Below are 13772 nucleotides of genomic sequence, written 5' to 3'. Positions count from 1 at the left end.
AAGGGACAATCTCTGTCTGCTATTGGATAATATACTGAAAACATCCCATGAATAGGGGTTTGCAGCCAACAGTATGACCTTCCTCTTCCATAACTTAAATCTGACGATGATATGCTTTTGAATGCTTAAAGGGATAGTCAGCTCTGGATAAATCATGGGCTTATTTGCACTAGCCCCACTAGTAATCAAATAGTTCTTACCAGGTACCAAACCATGAATGTTTGTACTTTCTGCTCCTGGCCTGCTCCCTTTCACATTCTGAGGCATGTGGATAGGACCTGAATGAGTTTACTATTAAAATTTTCAAAATTCGCAGGAAGAGAAGATTGCTGCCCTCCAGGCCTTCGCCGAACAATTGATAATTGCTGACCACTATGCCAAAGGAGATATTGCCTCCCGTCGCAATGAAGTCCTGGACAGGTGGGTGTCACATGTGCCAAGGATAATAAAATGCAGTTAATTTCCTCTTGCAATTGACTAAGGGTGTCTCCTTCTGCAGGTGGCGCCGTCTCAAGGCTCAGATGATTGAGAAGAGATCCAAACTTGGGGAATCTCAGACTCTGCAGCAGTTCAGCAGGGACGTCGATGAGATCGAAGCCTGGATCAGCGAGAAATTGCAGACCGCCAGTGACGAGTCCTACAAAGACCCCACAAACATCCAGGTGTGTTTCCTATGACTCTTCTTTTTTGTGGTCTGGGCTCTTTATTACAAGATTCCTCTCAATACAGTGTTTCCCTTTTCAAACTTTGAAGGCTGCTTTTCTTTGTATACTTGCAAAAACACCCAAAGTCTCCCTTCTGCCTTTGGGAATCACATGAAAGTATTAGTAATGCACAAAACTGGCACAACAGGGCAAATCATTGTAGGCAGGTTTTCCTGCTTTGTGTTATCATTTTACATTTTGGGCACGGATGCCCAGATGAAGGCATGATGTCATGGTTGATGCAGGGGAAGCCACCCTCATTCATATGCCCTGTTGTGTTATGTTGTGTTTGTGCTTTCCTATTACTTGTAAAGGGTTTCCCCTTCGCAGGGGCAGTACAATGGTGTGCAGGCAGTAGTGGCACTTTTTTGGGTATTTTTGCATGGGTAGGGAATGATGGCCATCATAGTAAATTTTTGTAGTAAAATTTGGGGAAGATTTGCCCCGCCATTTGTATTTTAAAGATTTGCTTCCTTCCATCCTTTTACAAGGAATGCTTTTCTACATACATACTAGTTCGGCCAATCAGCTGGTCTGATTCTGTATAACACTTTTATGGAATATTATAGTTGACCATTTATTCATGAATCCAAGATACTCTGAATCGAATATTTGCCATCTGTATATTTCCTGCTGCCAGGGGCTATTCTATCCCTTGATATAACCAGAAACTCTGCTCTCCATTACCAGGAGGGACATTTTGCCCAATTCAACTCGCCTCATAGCAGCGGCACCCCTGCCTGCTGCTCTATATAAATAGATATTATTTCAATGGGAGCAGCCTTGATTTCTCTGATAAGGTCGCCAATGAAAAGCCCCCTTCTGCAGGCAACTTACCTGGAAAATGAAAAGCCATGTATTATAATAGGAATGCATAATGTCCTTTACAAATGTTAAAATCTACAACCTATCCACACAAGCGGTGCAACAGGACCATGTGTGATAGGCCATTGTAGCTGAATGCATAACTGTAGTAACAAACTTCTTCAGTACAGTATGATTGCACTCAATGCCGTTTCTTCTCACTCTGTTTTATAGCTTTCCAAATTGCTGGTAAGTGGTCAGGTTACTGTTTTTGTCTTTCTCACCTGCGTGTAGTCACCTTTTCATGGTTTCTTACTCAGTCCATCCGAGTCCTCTTATTTTTATTAGTAGTCATTTCTAAGTGGCTTTTTTTCCCCCCAGTTTTTGTTTAGTCATTTATGTGGCTGGTGTTTTATTTTTGTGTTATCAGAGCACATCCTGCATGATCTATTTAACCTTGGGGGTTGGTTCCTCTGATAATGTCATTCTCCCATGTGTGGGTCAGCGTTTGGGTTGCTCTTATCTGTCGGGGATTGGGCTAGAGACTAACCAGCGTTGGCAGAGGTGTTATGTGTTTCCTGGTTGAGGGGTTCCTTTCTTGTCATAATAACGAGACTGTGCCTTGTTTGGGAAATGTATCCTCACCCAGAAGATGTATTCACTTCAGCCAGAGTCGCTCTTGCCTTTGTGTAGCTTATTATGATATACATGCTTGGGATGCATCGAATTGCACGCTGAATCCTAATTTGAATATCCAGAATTAAGAAAATTTAAATTGTATTTGTAATACAAAAAAATATTATTTTATTATGAATTCGGTACACTTCAGCCAAATCCAAATCCTGCAGAAAAGGTTTGGAGTCAGCTGACTCCCAGAGTCCTGGATTCCATGCATCCCTAATTTTAGCATCTTTATATAATATGATTTAACCAGAATATACAGTCAGGGTTACAGTCTCCTAAATAAGCTGGGAGGACACAACAAAGCTAGAGTACAGCATACACCACTGGGAGGCAGGGCAGCACCAAACCAAAAACTCCACTCCTCTCCAGCTATAGCATCTATGGTGCTCAAGGAAGTTCAGGTTTGTAGCAACTATCAAAGCCTGAGGCTAGGACAGGCACAAAGATATTCATAGACTAATGTCATATTATTTGATATCTCCCTTCGGGTCACTCCCATCTCCATACTCCACAGAGTTCACCTTTCTTGACCACCTTCTCCCTTCTATGATGAATAGAGAAGCTGGCCAGAGTGAAGACACCCTGCTTGGCAGCAGTCAGAGGCCCAAAGATAAAGAAAACCATTTACTGGATTTCTTATTGGCATTACTGCATTTGTCTTTAAGCATGAGTAATTTCCAAACAGGATGGGGCAACTCTTTGTATAGGCCAGCTCCGCAGTTTGGGAACCTATTCATTAACTTGTTCTCCTTTGGTATACAGAGCAAACACCAGAAGCACCAGGCTTTCGAAGCTGAGCTCCATGCCAACGCTGACCGTATTCGTGGAGTAGTAGATATGGGGAACTCCCTTATCGAACGAGGTGCCTGTGCTGGCAGCGAGGATGCGGTGAAGGTAAGTTTTACTGGATCATATTAATTTATCATCCACCATATTAATAAGACAAACCTGTGTTTTGTTTTTCTTTGTTTACCCCATTGCTTTCTTACCCTAGGCTCGCCTAAGCGCACTCGCTGATCAATGGCAGTTCCTTGTCAGCAAATCCGCAGAGAAGAGCCAGAAACTGAAGGAGGCAAACAAGCAGCAGAACTTTAACACTGGCATCAAAGACTTTGATTTCTGGTTAACAGAGGTAAGAAGCTGTGTTGGAGGTGGGACTGCTAGAGAGGATGATACCTTTTTAGTAGACCAATATAAAAACCAGGTATTTCTAGGGTTGTCCAACTGATGGCATGAATGCCAACCAATGTTGCTTCCTCAAGCATGGTTTGATGCTCATATATATCTTTTCTGCCATTAGGTGGAGGCTTTGCTGGCATCTGAAGACTATGGGAAGGACTTGGCATCTGTTAACAACCTGCTGAAGAAACACCAGCTTCTGGAAGCTGACATCTCTGCTCATGAGGTAAGGGAAGAGTAGTGTATGTGACATAGCTAAGAACTTCTCTGAACCTGCCACCTCTCCATTTACTGTAATGAGAAATGTAAATGTGCTTTGCAATGATGGATTTGATGTACTGTAATTAATGTTAGCTTTTTAAGTAGAGGTCCTCATTTTCTTGTTCTATTCTACAGGACCGCCTTAAAGATCTTAATGGGCAGGCTGATAGCCTGATGACCAGCAGCGCCTTTGACACCACCCAAGTAAAGGAGAAAAGGGACGCCATCAACGACCGCTTCCAGCGTATCAAAAGCATGGCCACCGCACGCCGCAGCAGGCTGAATGAGTCCCACCGTCTGCACCAGTTCTTCAGAGATCTTGATGATGAGGAATCATGGATCAAGTACGTAGCTACTAATCATAATAGAAGGGTTCAGAATTGGCTTATATATGTAGTGTTTGCTATTTAAAACTTAATGCCCAATGAAAATGTTGTTTTGGCTGTCAGGGAAAAGAAACTTTTGGTCGGATCTGATGACTATGGACGTGACTTGACTGGAGTGCAAAATCTGAGGAAGAAACACAAGAGATTAGAAGCTGAACTGGCAGCTCATGAGCCAGCCATTCAGGTGAGTTCCAGTAGGTTCAAATTCCTATTGATAAAGTACAGTTGAAATCAGTGATATTAACAAGGAGACAGAAAAGGTTATGCGCTGGCAGGGGGTTAGCATGGAGACTGTAGTGTAACGTCACTGCTGTACTCTAAATCACCAACATACTGTTTCACAGGGTGTGCTGGACACTGGGAAGAAGCTTGCAGATGACAACACTATTGGGAAAGATGAGATTCAGCAGCGACTGGCACAGTTTCTAGAGCACTGGAAGGAGCTGAAGGAACAAGCAGCGGCTCGGTAAGTAATTAATCTAGATACTTGTATTCAACATCAGTTGTAAGGCTACAAGATGGAAAGGCAAACATCTAACTAACTGTTCCTTCCTAATTTTATTGAGGAACCAATGTAGAGTTCATTGATGATCACTGACGCCCACTGTTTTAATGGAGCATAGGGGTTGAATTGCACAGCTTGTCTCTCAGATGCCATATTTACTAATTTAAGTCTCTTTGTGCAGTGGTCAGAGACTGGAGGAATCTCTTGAGTACCAACAATTTGTAGCCAATGTGGAGGAAGAGGAAGCCTGGATTAATGAGAAGATGACTCTAGTGGCCAGTGAAGACTATGGTGACACACTGGCTGCCATTCAGGTTGGTATACAAGGAAGCCTTAAGCTGAAGATCAAGTCATGAGAACTAATGCTTATTACAAGCCCAGTTGGTGGTTTCCAGTAGAAAGCCTTGCATAGCTGCTCCACTAGATCAGGTCTCCCTGATATTCTGTTAGTAACAAAACCATAGGACCCCTTTTGTTGATTATCACTGTGTCTTCTATAACCTCAGGGATTGCTGAAAAAGCACGAGGCATTTGAGACAGACTTTACAGTGCACAAAGACAGAGTACATGATGTATGTGCCAACGGGGAAGACCTGATACAAAAGGTAAGGCACGTGAGTGCATGGCCTGTTTGTGTATATGGGAGTCAAGACAGACCAAGTACATTCTACCAATTCTTATAGAACAATCACCATGTGGAGAATATTAGCGCCAAAATGAAGGGTCTCCGAGGGAAGGTGGCAGAACTAGAGAAGGCGGCTGCACAGCGCAAGGCCAAACTTGATGAGAATTCAGCTTTCCTGCAGTTCAACTGGAAGGCGGATGTTGTGGAGTCCTGGATCGGTGAGTAATCTTCCCATAGTGTGTAACTAACAGATCCCTTTTCCTGGCAGCAGGGACATCAATATAGTCAATAAATACACTCATAAACAAGCCCCCCTTGTCTCAGCTGCTTGAAAGAGAAAGTTGAAAGACAAAAGCACATTTAGTTTTACCATTCTGCACTTTAGTGCAAGAAATACCAAAAAACAGATACTTTTCCCCTGATGTTTTAATGAAGAAGAAGCACAAGCCCTAGAGAGTGTAGCTTCTCCATATACATATCTTCTAAGAGACATTCTTTTGATCTGTAGGTGAAAAAGAGAACAGCCTGAAGACTGATGATTATGGCAGAGACCTGTCCTCTGTGCAGACCCTTCTCACTAAGCAGGTGAGTTGTAATGCAGAAGTTGGGTAGAGCAGGCTACAAGCATTAACATCTTATTAATGATGTATGTCCTCCTTTCCCCATGTCAGGAAACATTTGATGCTGGGCTGCAAGCTTTCCAGCAAGAGGGCATTACCAACATCACTGCACTGAAAGACCAGCTTCTGGCTGCAAAGCATGTGCAGTCCCGGGCCATAGAGTCTCGTCACGCTTCTCTGATGAAGCGGTGGAACCAGTTGTTGGATAACTCTGCTGCCCGCAAAAAGAAGTTATTGGAGGCCCAGGAACACTACAGAAAGGTGAGCATTGGCTCCTGTCCTTCTTATGTCCCAGAGCTCAAGATATTTTCTGCTTTCAGTGGGTCTGTATCAGGCACCAATAGTGATGTGTGGTTTGACCCACGGGTTTACCCTTTGGTCAGGGGGTAGGGTTGAAATTTGGGTGACCATTGCAGGTCCTAGTTGGGTGTGTGGCCAGTGTGGTACACTCCTTCTCTAGAAACCTAAGTGCTGTACAGAAGTAGCATACAGAGCGTAAAGATGCAGGTATGGGTTGAGTGCGGATCCTACAATGCCAACATTTTGTGTGGGTTGGATTTTTTTCTGACCCGCACATCACTAGTTGTCAATGTGGAATGAACACCTTTTCCTTTTCACAGGTTGAGGACTTGTTCCTAACATTTGCCAAGAAAGCCTCTGCCTTCAACAGCTGGTTTGAGAATGCCGAGGAGGATTTGACTGATCCTGTTCGCTGCAACTCCCTGGAGGAAATCAAGGCGCTTCGCGAGGCACATGACGCCTTCCGCAATTCCCTCAGCTCCGCACAGACAGATTTCAACCAGCTGGCCGAACTGGACAGGCAAATAAAGGGCTACCGGGTAGCCTCCAATCCCTACACGTGGTTCACGATGGAGGCTTTGGAGGAGACATGGCGCAACCTGCAGAAAATCATTAAGGTAACTTCTTATGGGTCAAGAATTCAGGCTTGTTCCTGAAAGGATTCCTAAAACAAATTTTATGGGTTTAGTAGGTGTCAATTACATTTCTAAAGCAGAACATTTCTTATTTGTGGTTTCCTCCAGGAACGAGAACTTGAGCTACAAAAAGAACAACGTAGGCAGGAAGAGAACGATAAGCTCCGGCAAGAGTTTGCTCAGCACGCCAATGCTTTCCACCAGTGGATTCAGGAGACAAGGTTACAGATTAATTCCCATTACCAAACCCCTCATCCTTCCATCTATAGCCTCACCATTCATACACTCCGTTTCCATCTGTATTTTAATTCTGTGTTGATCAGTTCGCATTCTCATTTGATTGTATTGAAATGCTAATCTGGGATTCTCAACTTTTTCTTTGTGTGCATTTTTTCTCTCTCCTTACTCTGCTGCCATCTTCAATTTGCCTCCCACCTAGGACCTACCTTCTGGACGGGTTAGTATTTCAAAGTTTTCCTTATGTCATTGTTTGCTTATTGTGTGTGTTGTGATCTTGTCTTCACTCAGTTATAGAGCCAATGGAATATTACATACTTCTTGGGCAGTGCCAGAGAACGCAGGGGTTTGTTAAAGGGGTGGTTCACCTTCAGGTTAACTTTTAGTATGTTATAGAATGGACAATTCTTAGGAACCTTTCAGCTGATCTTCAATATTTTTTATAGTTTTTTAATTATTTGACTTCCTCTCCTGCCTCTTTTCAGCTTTCAACTTGGGGTCACTGACCCCGGCAGCCAAAAAAACTATTGCTCTCTGAGGCTACAATTTTTATTGTTGTTGTTACTTTTTATTACTTATCTGTCTTTTTAGACCCTCCTCTATTCATATTTCTGTCTCTCTTTCAAACCACTGCCTTGTTGCTAGATTAAATTGAATTCTAGCAACCAGATAGCTGCTGAAATCCCAAACTGAAGAGCTGCAGAAACAAAAATCCAAATAATTAAACACAAATAATAAAAAATAAAGACCAGTTGCAAATTGTCTCAGAATATTACTCTCTACATCATACTAAAAGTTAATTTACAGGAGAACAACCTCTTTAATCTTCCTTTGCTGGAGGATAGCTATGAATTCCCCCCTAAAGTTTAAGATTACAGTACCCATTTCAGGCTGGCATGAATAAAGCTATATTCACCTTTAAATTGTTTCCCTAAAGTTAGCCATAAATGGCTTAATAATTACTGACGTCTTGGCTGTATCCGATGCTAATTGGGCAAAGTATATGGTCGGGACTTAACCAGATTTGGATCAGGTTTCCTAGAAAATTTCTTTGAGTAAAAGCCATATCTGCCTTGGGTGCAGCATCCCTGTTGTGACTTTGTCATTGGCCCATGGTCCAAACATTTGATCAGCTTCATTTGGCTTTCCAATGACTGCCCATTTGGTAATCTCTTCAAATACATGGGTCCTAGAATGTCTGTAAAAGCTGTTTTTGGCACTGCAGAGGCTTTGTATAGCCGCTGGACTGTTTGGTGCTCCACAGACATTTCTATATGTCCGTTATGGGACTGCTACTCGGAAGATGTTGGCCAGCACCACCCTATGTTCTTCCTTTTTACCCCAACTCTTATTTAACATGAAGCAAAGTTGCAAATTGCCTACGAGTAGCTTCTGTTTATTGTGTGTGTGTTTGGGGAAATTCACGGCGGGGTCTCTTTTCTTTAAATAGAATAGCCTATCGCAGAGTCATACGTGTGTATCAGTATGAAGTTGGGGATGATCTTTCTGGAAGGTTTTTTCTCCTCTTTATTTCCACTGGTTTTCTGTGACACTCTGATGCTTCCCCAGTACTAACCCTCACTGCAGAGTTTTGGTTGGTGGGGCTGCACTGGGTTTCTGATTTCATTCTGCACCATGGGGGCTCAGTTACAGCACTGTCATATCATGCAGGTTGGAGTAGGAGAAATCCACATGAAAGGATCACCTTTATACTCACTTGGATATGTGTGGTGTGCCGTTTTCCACTACTCCACATGATGCACTTTGTGTGTTTGTGGCACTGGTTTGATCACCAGTAGCAAGTGGTTGCTGTGCCTGGGTTGGTTGCAAAGTGGTTTTTAGCGGCTGTTTTGCTAATTTGAGAAGGGCCAATGTGTGGCTGGGTCACTGAACAGGCCAAAGTCTGTCCTGTTGTGAAGAATGACACGTAAACCCGCTCACTAATAAAAGGGGGGCCTAATATGTATAGCTACATAGGCAGGCTTGAGGAAGATGCTCTGAGCAGCGTTGAGCTTGTGGGTCGCACTGGGCTGAGAAGTAAGATGAACGCCTAGTGCTTGGCTTGGAGCTGCTGCCATTTAAACCTGACCTAATCCAGCTACCAGAATTAGTTTGCAGTTGTTTAGTTGTTTCTTTCCTAATGGACAAATACCACAGCAAGCGAGCTTTTATGTCTTAATAGAACTCATCAATGCCTTCTACTAACTCCACTTCTATCTGTAGGTCCTGTATGGTGGAAGAATCTGGAACACTGGAGTCACAACTTGAAGCTACAAAGGTTTGTTGCCCTTTATTTCCCTTTCAATTCCAGTTCTTGGGCAATGTAAGAGTCTTGAGCTCTGACCTCTCGTTCTTGCCCCCACCCATTACAGAGAAAGCATCAGGAGATCCGGGCCATGAGGAGTCAACTGAAGAAGATAGAAGATCTTGGCGCAGCCATGGAAGAGGCCCTGATCTTGGATAATAAATACACAGAACACAGCACTGTTGGGCTGGCACAGCAATGGGACCAACTGGATCAGCTAGGCATGAGAATGCAACACAACCTAGAGCAACAGATCCAGGCCAGAAACACAACTGGGGTCACAGAGGAAGCACTCAAAGAATTCAGCATGATGTTCAAGTGAGTATCATTGGCATGGACTCAGATCACTTTATTGGGAATTCTATATGAGCACTTTTAAGTCTTAGATGTGAGTTAAGTTGTGAGTGGATGTCTTGTTGGCTAACAAAACCCTGGGGTACAGCATGCTCCTACAGATAAAGGGAAACTAAAAAGTATAAAAAGACAAGTTTGCTTACCAGGTAGTAAGAAGGATGGGACTGGCACTTAGAAGCGCAATTCCAGTTTTTCCTCAGCCATAAGGTCCCTGAGTGAGTCTTTGGGCCAATCGACAGCTGGGGTGTAACTAAGGACATACCACTGTCTGAAGCCTTCTACTGTCCCAGCCCCACCCACATCCCTTCCTCAAGAGAGCCCCCTTATTCCTACCTGCAGGCTTCAGGTGGAGAACCTGGCACCATGGCCTGTTGTATAATGTGCCGAGGATCATCCTGTTGGTTAGCCCTTGCAGGCAGGTACAGCCTCACTGGATTAAGTGGATTTACAGGAATAGCTATTCCTCAAAGTTTTTAGTTGAATAGAAAATTCAAGTACATAACTCTCTGTGGTCAAGCCCATGTAAAAGTAGCCCCCATCTAAATTACATAGATTGAAGGACCCTGCGGCTGCCTAATATAGGTTCCCATTTCTATAAACATAAGGCTTGGAAAGTGACCGCCAGTTTCTGCTTTTTAGGCATTTCGACAAAGACAAGTCTGGCCGCCTCAACCACCAAGAATTCAAATCTTGTCTGCGGTCCCTTGGCTATGATCTGCCCATGGTAGAAGAAGGAGAACCAGACCCAGAGTTTGAAGCCATTTTGGACACTGTAGATCCCAACAGGTAAAAATTACAGTAGGTTACTGTTTCTCAGTAACACAGACAACACAGGAGGTTTCTGATGAGCTTTTTCCTCCCCTTGTTCCAGAGATGGGCACGTTTCTCTACAGGAGTACATGGCTTTCATGATTAGCAGAGAAACTGAAAACGTCAAGTCCAGTGAGGAGATAGAGAGCGCCTTCCGAGCACTGAGTACAGACCAGAAACCTTATGTCACAAAGGAAGAACTATACCAGGTAAGTAGCAGTTTGTAGTTGCTGTGTGATTTTTTACTTCCCATAATCCAGTGGTTTAGGCCACAGTCCTAAGAAGCTGACACTGACCATCTCTGCTTGTTCTATCTCTACAGAACCTGACACGCGAACAGGCAGATTACTGCATCTCGCATATGAAACCCTACATGGACAGCAAGGGCCGCGAACTGCCCTCTGCATACGACTACGTGGAATTCACGCGCTCGCTATTTGTGAACTGATATGGCTGATTTAAAGCCTTGCTTGTGTCTGCTGTCTCTGGCTGTGCATGTTCTCTGCCTACAGCTACCCACTGTATCCGTCTTGTTTTAGCTGACTGAAGAAGCAATATGAGCAATGTGCTTTAATAAACGCTGATTCTCCTCCATTCTGGCCCCTTGTTCTTTCTTCCACTGCATGCTAGGGGGATTGCTGGGTGCATCCGATTGGTTGATTGCATCCCCTTGGTTGCATAACAATATACATGGCCAGAATTCTATATTAGGTGTTAGAAAGAACCAAGTCCCCAGGAGTTATTTACAACGTGCAACTAAACTGGTTAAGGGGATGGAAGATTTAAACTATGAGGTTAGACTGTCGAGGTTGGGGTTGTTTTCTCTGGAAAAGAGGCGCTTGCGAGGGGACATGATTACTCTGTACAAGTACATTAGAGGGGATTATAGGCAGTTGGGGGATGTTCTTTTTTCCCATAAAAACAATCAACGCACCAGAGGTCACCCCTTTAGATTAGAGGAACGGAGCTTCCATTTGAAGCAGCGTAGGTGGTTTTTCACGGTGAGGGCAGTGAGGTTATGGAATGCCCTTCCTAGTGATGTGGTAATGGCAGATTCTGTTAATGCCTTTAAGAGGGGCCTGGATGAGTTCTTGATCAATCAGAATATCCAAGGCTATTGTGATACTAATATCTACAGTTAATACTAGTGGTTGTATTTATAGTTTATGTATGTGAGTATAGATTGGTAGGTGTGGGTTAGGTGTGCTGGGTTTACTTGGATGGGTTGAACTTGATGGACACAGGTCTTTTTTCAACCCTATGTAACTATGTAACTATGTAACCCCAGGTGGGGTAGAAGTGCAAGAGTGTACCCCTTAGTGCTCCACGGGGTTGTAGGTCTTTGCACATAGTGCTAGGTCAAAAATTCAGCGCAAAAAGGAGGTGCAGCTCAGCCCTGTCCTTACCCTGCTGCTGCTCCTACTTTGCACCTCAAAATGATGTGCAAAGTAGAGGAGGAGGCCTACATACCTCCCCTTTTTAAACTAGTAAGGCTTAAAGGAGAAGGAAAGTCATCTTACTGCAGCTTCCTTGCTGCTGGTAGCATAGATCACACATTCTGATGGGAGGGGGTGTGAATTCTTATGAATTTTTATGGTAGGGGGATAAGGAGAGAGGAGAAAGCTGTGCAGACTTGTGCCCCAAACCTGAAGGAGCCCTAAAGGAGAAGAAGTCCGAAAAACATGTTAACACAAAATAAGACAAATCCAGTGTTTCTTGCGATAGAGAACTCTAGTGCAGCTTTTCTGTAAGTGCTTATTTACATAGACCTTTCTGATAAAGCTTACTTAGTTTTTACCTTTCCTTCTCCTTTAAGGCAAGCAGCGCTAGATTCAAAGAGCAGTCCACAGGTCTCTGCCATCTCCATCTGAAACAGAGTCCAGTGGCTCGTGGCTATTCACACAATGCTAATTGCAAAAATTGGGCGATTGCTGGCTTTTTTTTTTGTTTGATTTCTTTTGCACACTGTGTGGGGCATTGTAAATGAGCCCTTTGGGACGGGTTGTTCCATCAGCTGGCACCTCAGCAGCTTTCAACTAACAACATTATAAGAAGAGGGGCTGCTGTAATATGCAATAGACACTCATTGTTTATTGGGATGGTGGGGGCTGTTTGGGCCTCTGTGTACTGGAAATGCCAGGACCTATTTTAAATCCCAGTCCAGACCTGATAAGAAGTAATCAGAAGCATCTTTTAAATATCCCTGGAGCCAATGGGCTGTAAGAAAGAGGAAAGAAATCCAAATTCCACTCCCCTTCAGAAGTGCAGGGTTAACCTATTGTGTCAGTTTGCCTTTAAAAGCATGTTATTATTTCTTATTCCTCTGACTCTTGGTGTTGAGCCATAGCCACCCACTGCTTCTTCTTCTTGGTCTGTAGCCCCCCCCCCCCCCCCCATTACTTCAAATTCCTGTAGGCGCTGGCATAACCTGGGCTTTGCAAATACTGTATTTATTAAAAGCTGTGGTGGATTCAGTTAGATCAGTGCTGTCCGACTGGCAGCCCGCAGGCCGCATGCGTCCCTCGACCCCCCTCTGTGTGGCCCCCCACCTGTCTGGCTGCTTTGATGGCTTAACTTTGTGTTATCTTTAAATGGTATCAGTACTGAGATTAACTGGGCCCCTGCATGGTTATCACCTCAGATTCAGGCTGTAATCTCTCTGTATTGTTTAAAACTGTAATCCCCTGTGTTGTTCACACCTTTTAATCTCTGCAGTGTTCACACCTCAGGCTATAATCACCCACATTGGTCACCTCTTCACACCTCAGACATTGTATGTACTGCCTGGCCTATGCTGTCTGTGTATAGGCAGCATAGGGTAGGCAGTGTATGGCACATAAGAAGCATAGGGCAGGGAGGGTATGGCACCCACAGGCAGCATAGGACAGGCGGAGTATGGCACACACAGGCAGCATAGGACAGGCAGAGTGCTGCCTGTGTGTGCCATACTCTGCCTACCCTATGCTGCCTGTGGGAGATGAACCTGGCAGGGGTTTGTTCTGGGAGTTTGTTAGCAGTTGGAAATAGCCATTAAATGATCCCTAAGGTGTGTAATTATATGCTGGGGGTTGCTGTGCTATCCACAGGGGAGGAGGAGGCAAATGGATTTAAGGGTGTGTCTTAATATGACTAATATATAGTCTAATAATAATATAATTCTTTCACATATGAATGATGGTTGATATCCCTGCAGCGACCATTGTGATAAAATGGGTGTGGTTTGAAGTGGGTGTGGTTTAAAATGGGGGAGTGGCCAAAACGGGCTTCCATTAGCAGCCCTCCACCATGTTTGCGAGAGAAACAGCACTGAATTAGATATTGACTAAACTGTTTTACTTTCAGTTTCTGATAGATGCTATCCAG

At 43.9% G+C, this 13772-nt stretch overlaps 1 protein-coding gene across 8 annotated transcripts in view; it reads left to right on the top strand.

Moving 5' to 3' along the window:
- Window positions 1-11003, top strand: part of sptan1 (spectrin, alpha, non-erythrocytic 1) — a 38468-nt gene extending 27465 nt beyond the window's left edge. For 2 of the 8 annotated variants that reach the window (XM_031906804.1, XM_031906802.1), the window contains 23 exons: window positions 317-420; window positions 500-662; window positions 1743-1757; window positions 2955-3086; window positions 3187-3324; window positions 3493-3597; window positions 3768-3976; window positions 4082-4202; window positions 4363-4484; window positions 4705-4837; window positions 5030-5128; window positions 5207-5366; window positions 5657-5733; window positions 5820-6029; window positions 6389-6685; window positions 6812-6924; window positions 7143-7160; window positions 8391-8453; window positions 9164-9218; window positions 9313-9563; window positions 10239-10385; window positions 10471-10618; window positions 10732-11003. In XM_031906804.1, coding sequence (XP_031762664.1) covers window positions 317-420; window positions 500-662; window positions 1743-1757; window positions 2955-3086; window positions 3187-3324; window positions 3493-3597; window positions 3768-3976; window positions 4082-4202; window positions 4363-4484; window positions 4705-4837; window positions 5030-5128; window positions 5207-5366; window positions 5657-5733; window positions 5820-6029; window positions 6389-6685; window positions 6812-6924; window positions 7143-7160; window positions 8391-8453; window positions 9164-9218; window positions 9313-9563; window positions 10239-10385; window positions 10471-10618; window positions 10732-10857 — 3006 coding nt within the window. In that variant the 3' untranslated portion in view covers window positions 10858-11003. 8 annotated transcript variants of the gene reach the window in all.
- The last annotated feature ends 2769 nt before the right edge of the window (window positions 11004-13772 follow it).

This window comes from Xenopus tropicalis, chromosome 8, assembly GCF_000004195.4.
Source record: "Xenopus tropicalis strain Nigerian chromosome 8, UCB_Xtro_10.0, whole genome shotgun sequence".
Taxonomy (NCBI): Eukaryota; Metazoa; Chordata; class Amphibia; order Anura; family Pipidae; genus Xenopus; species Xenopus tropicalis.
This window is presented reverse-complemented; position numbering and strand designations above follow the sequence as displayed.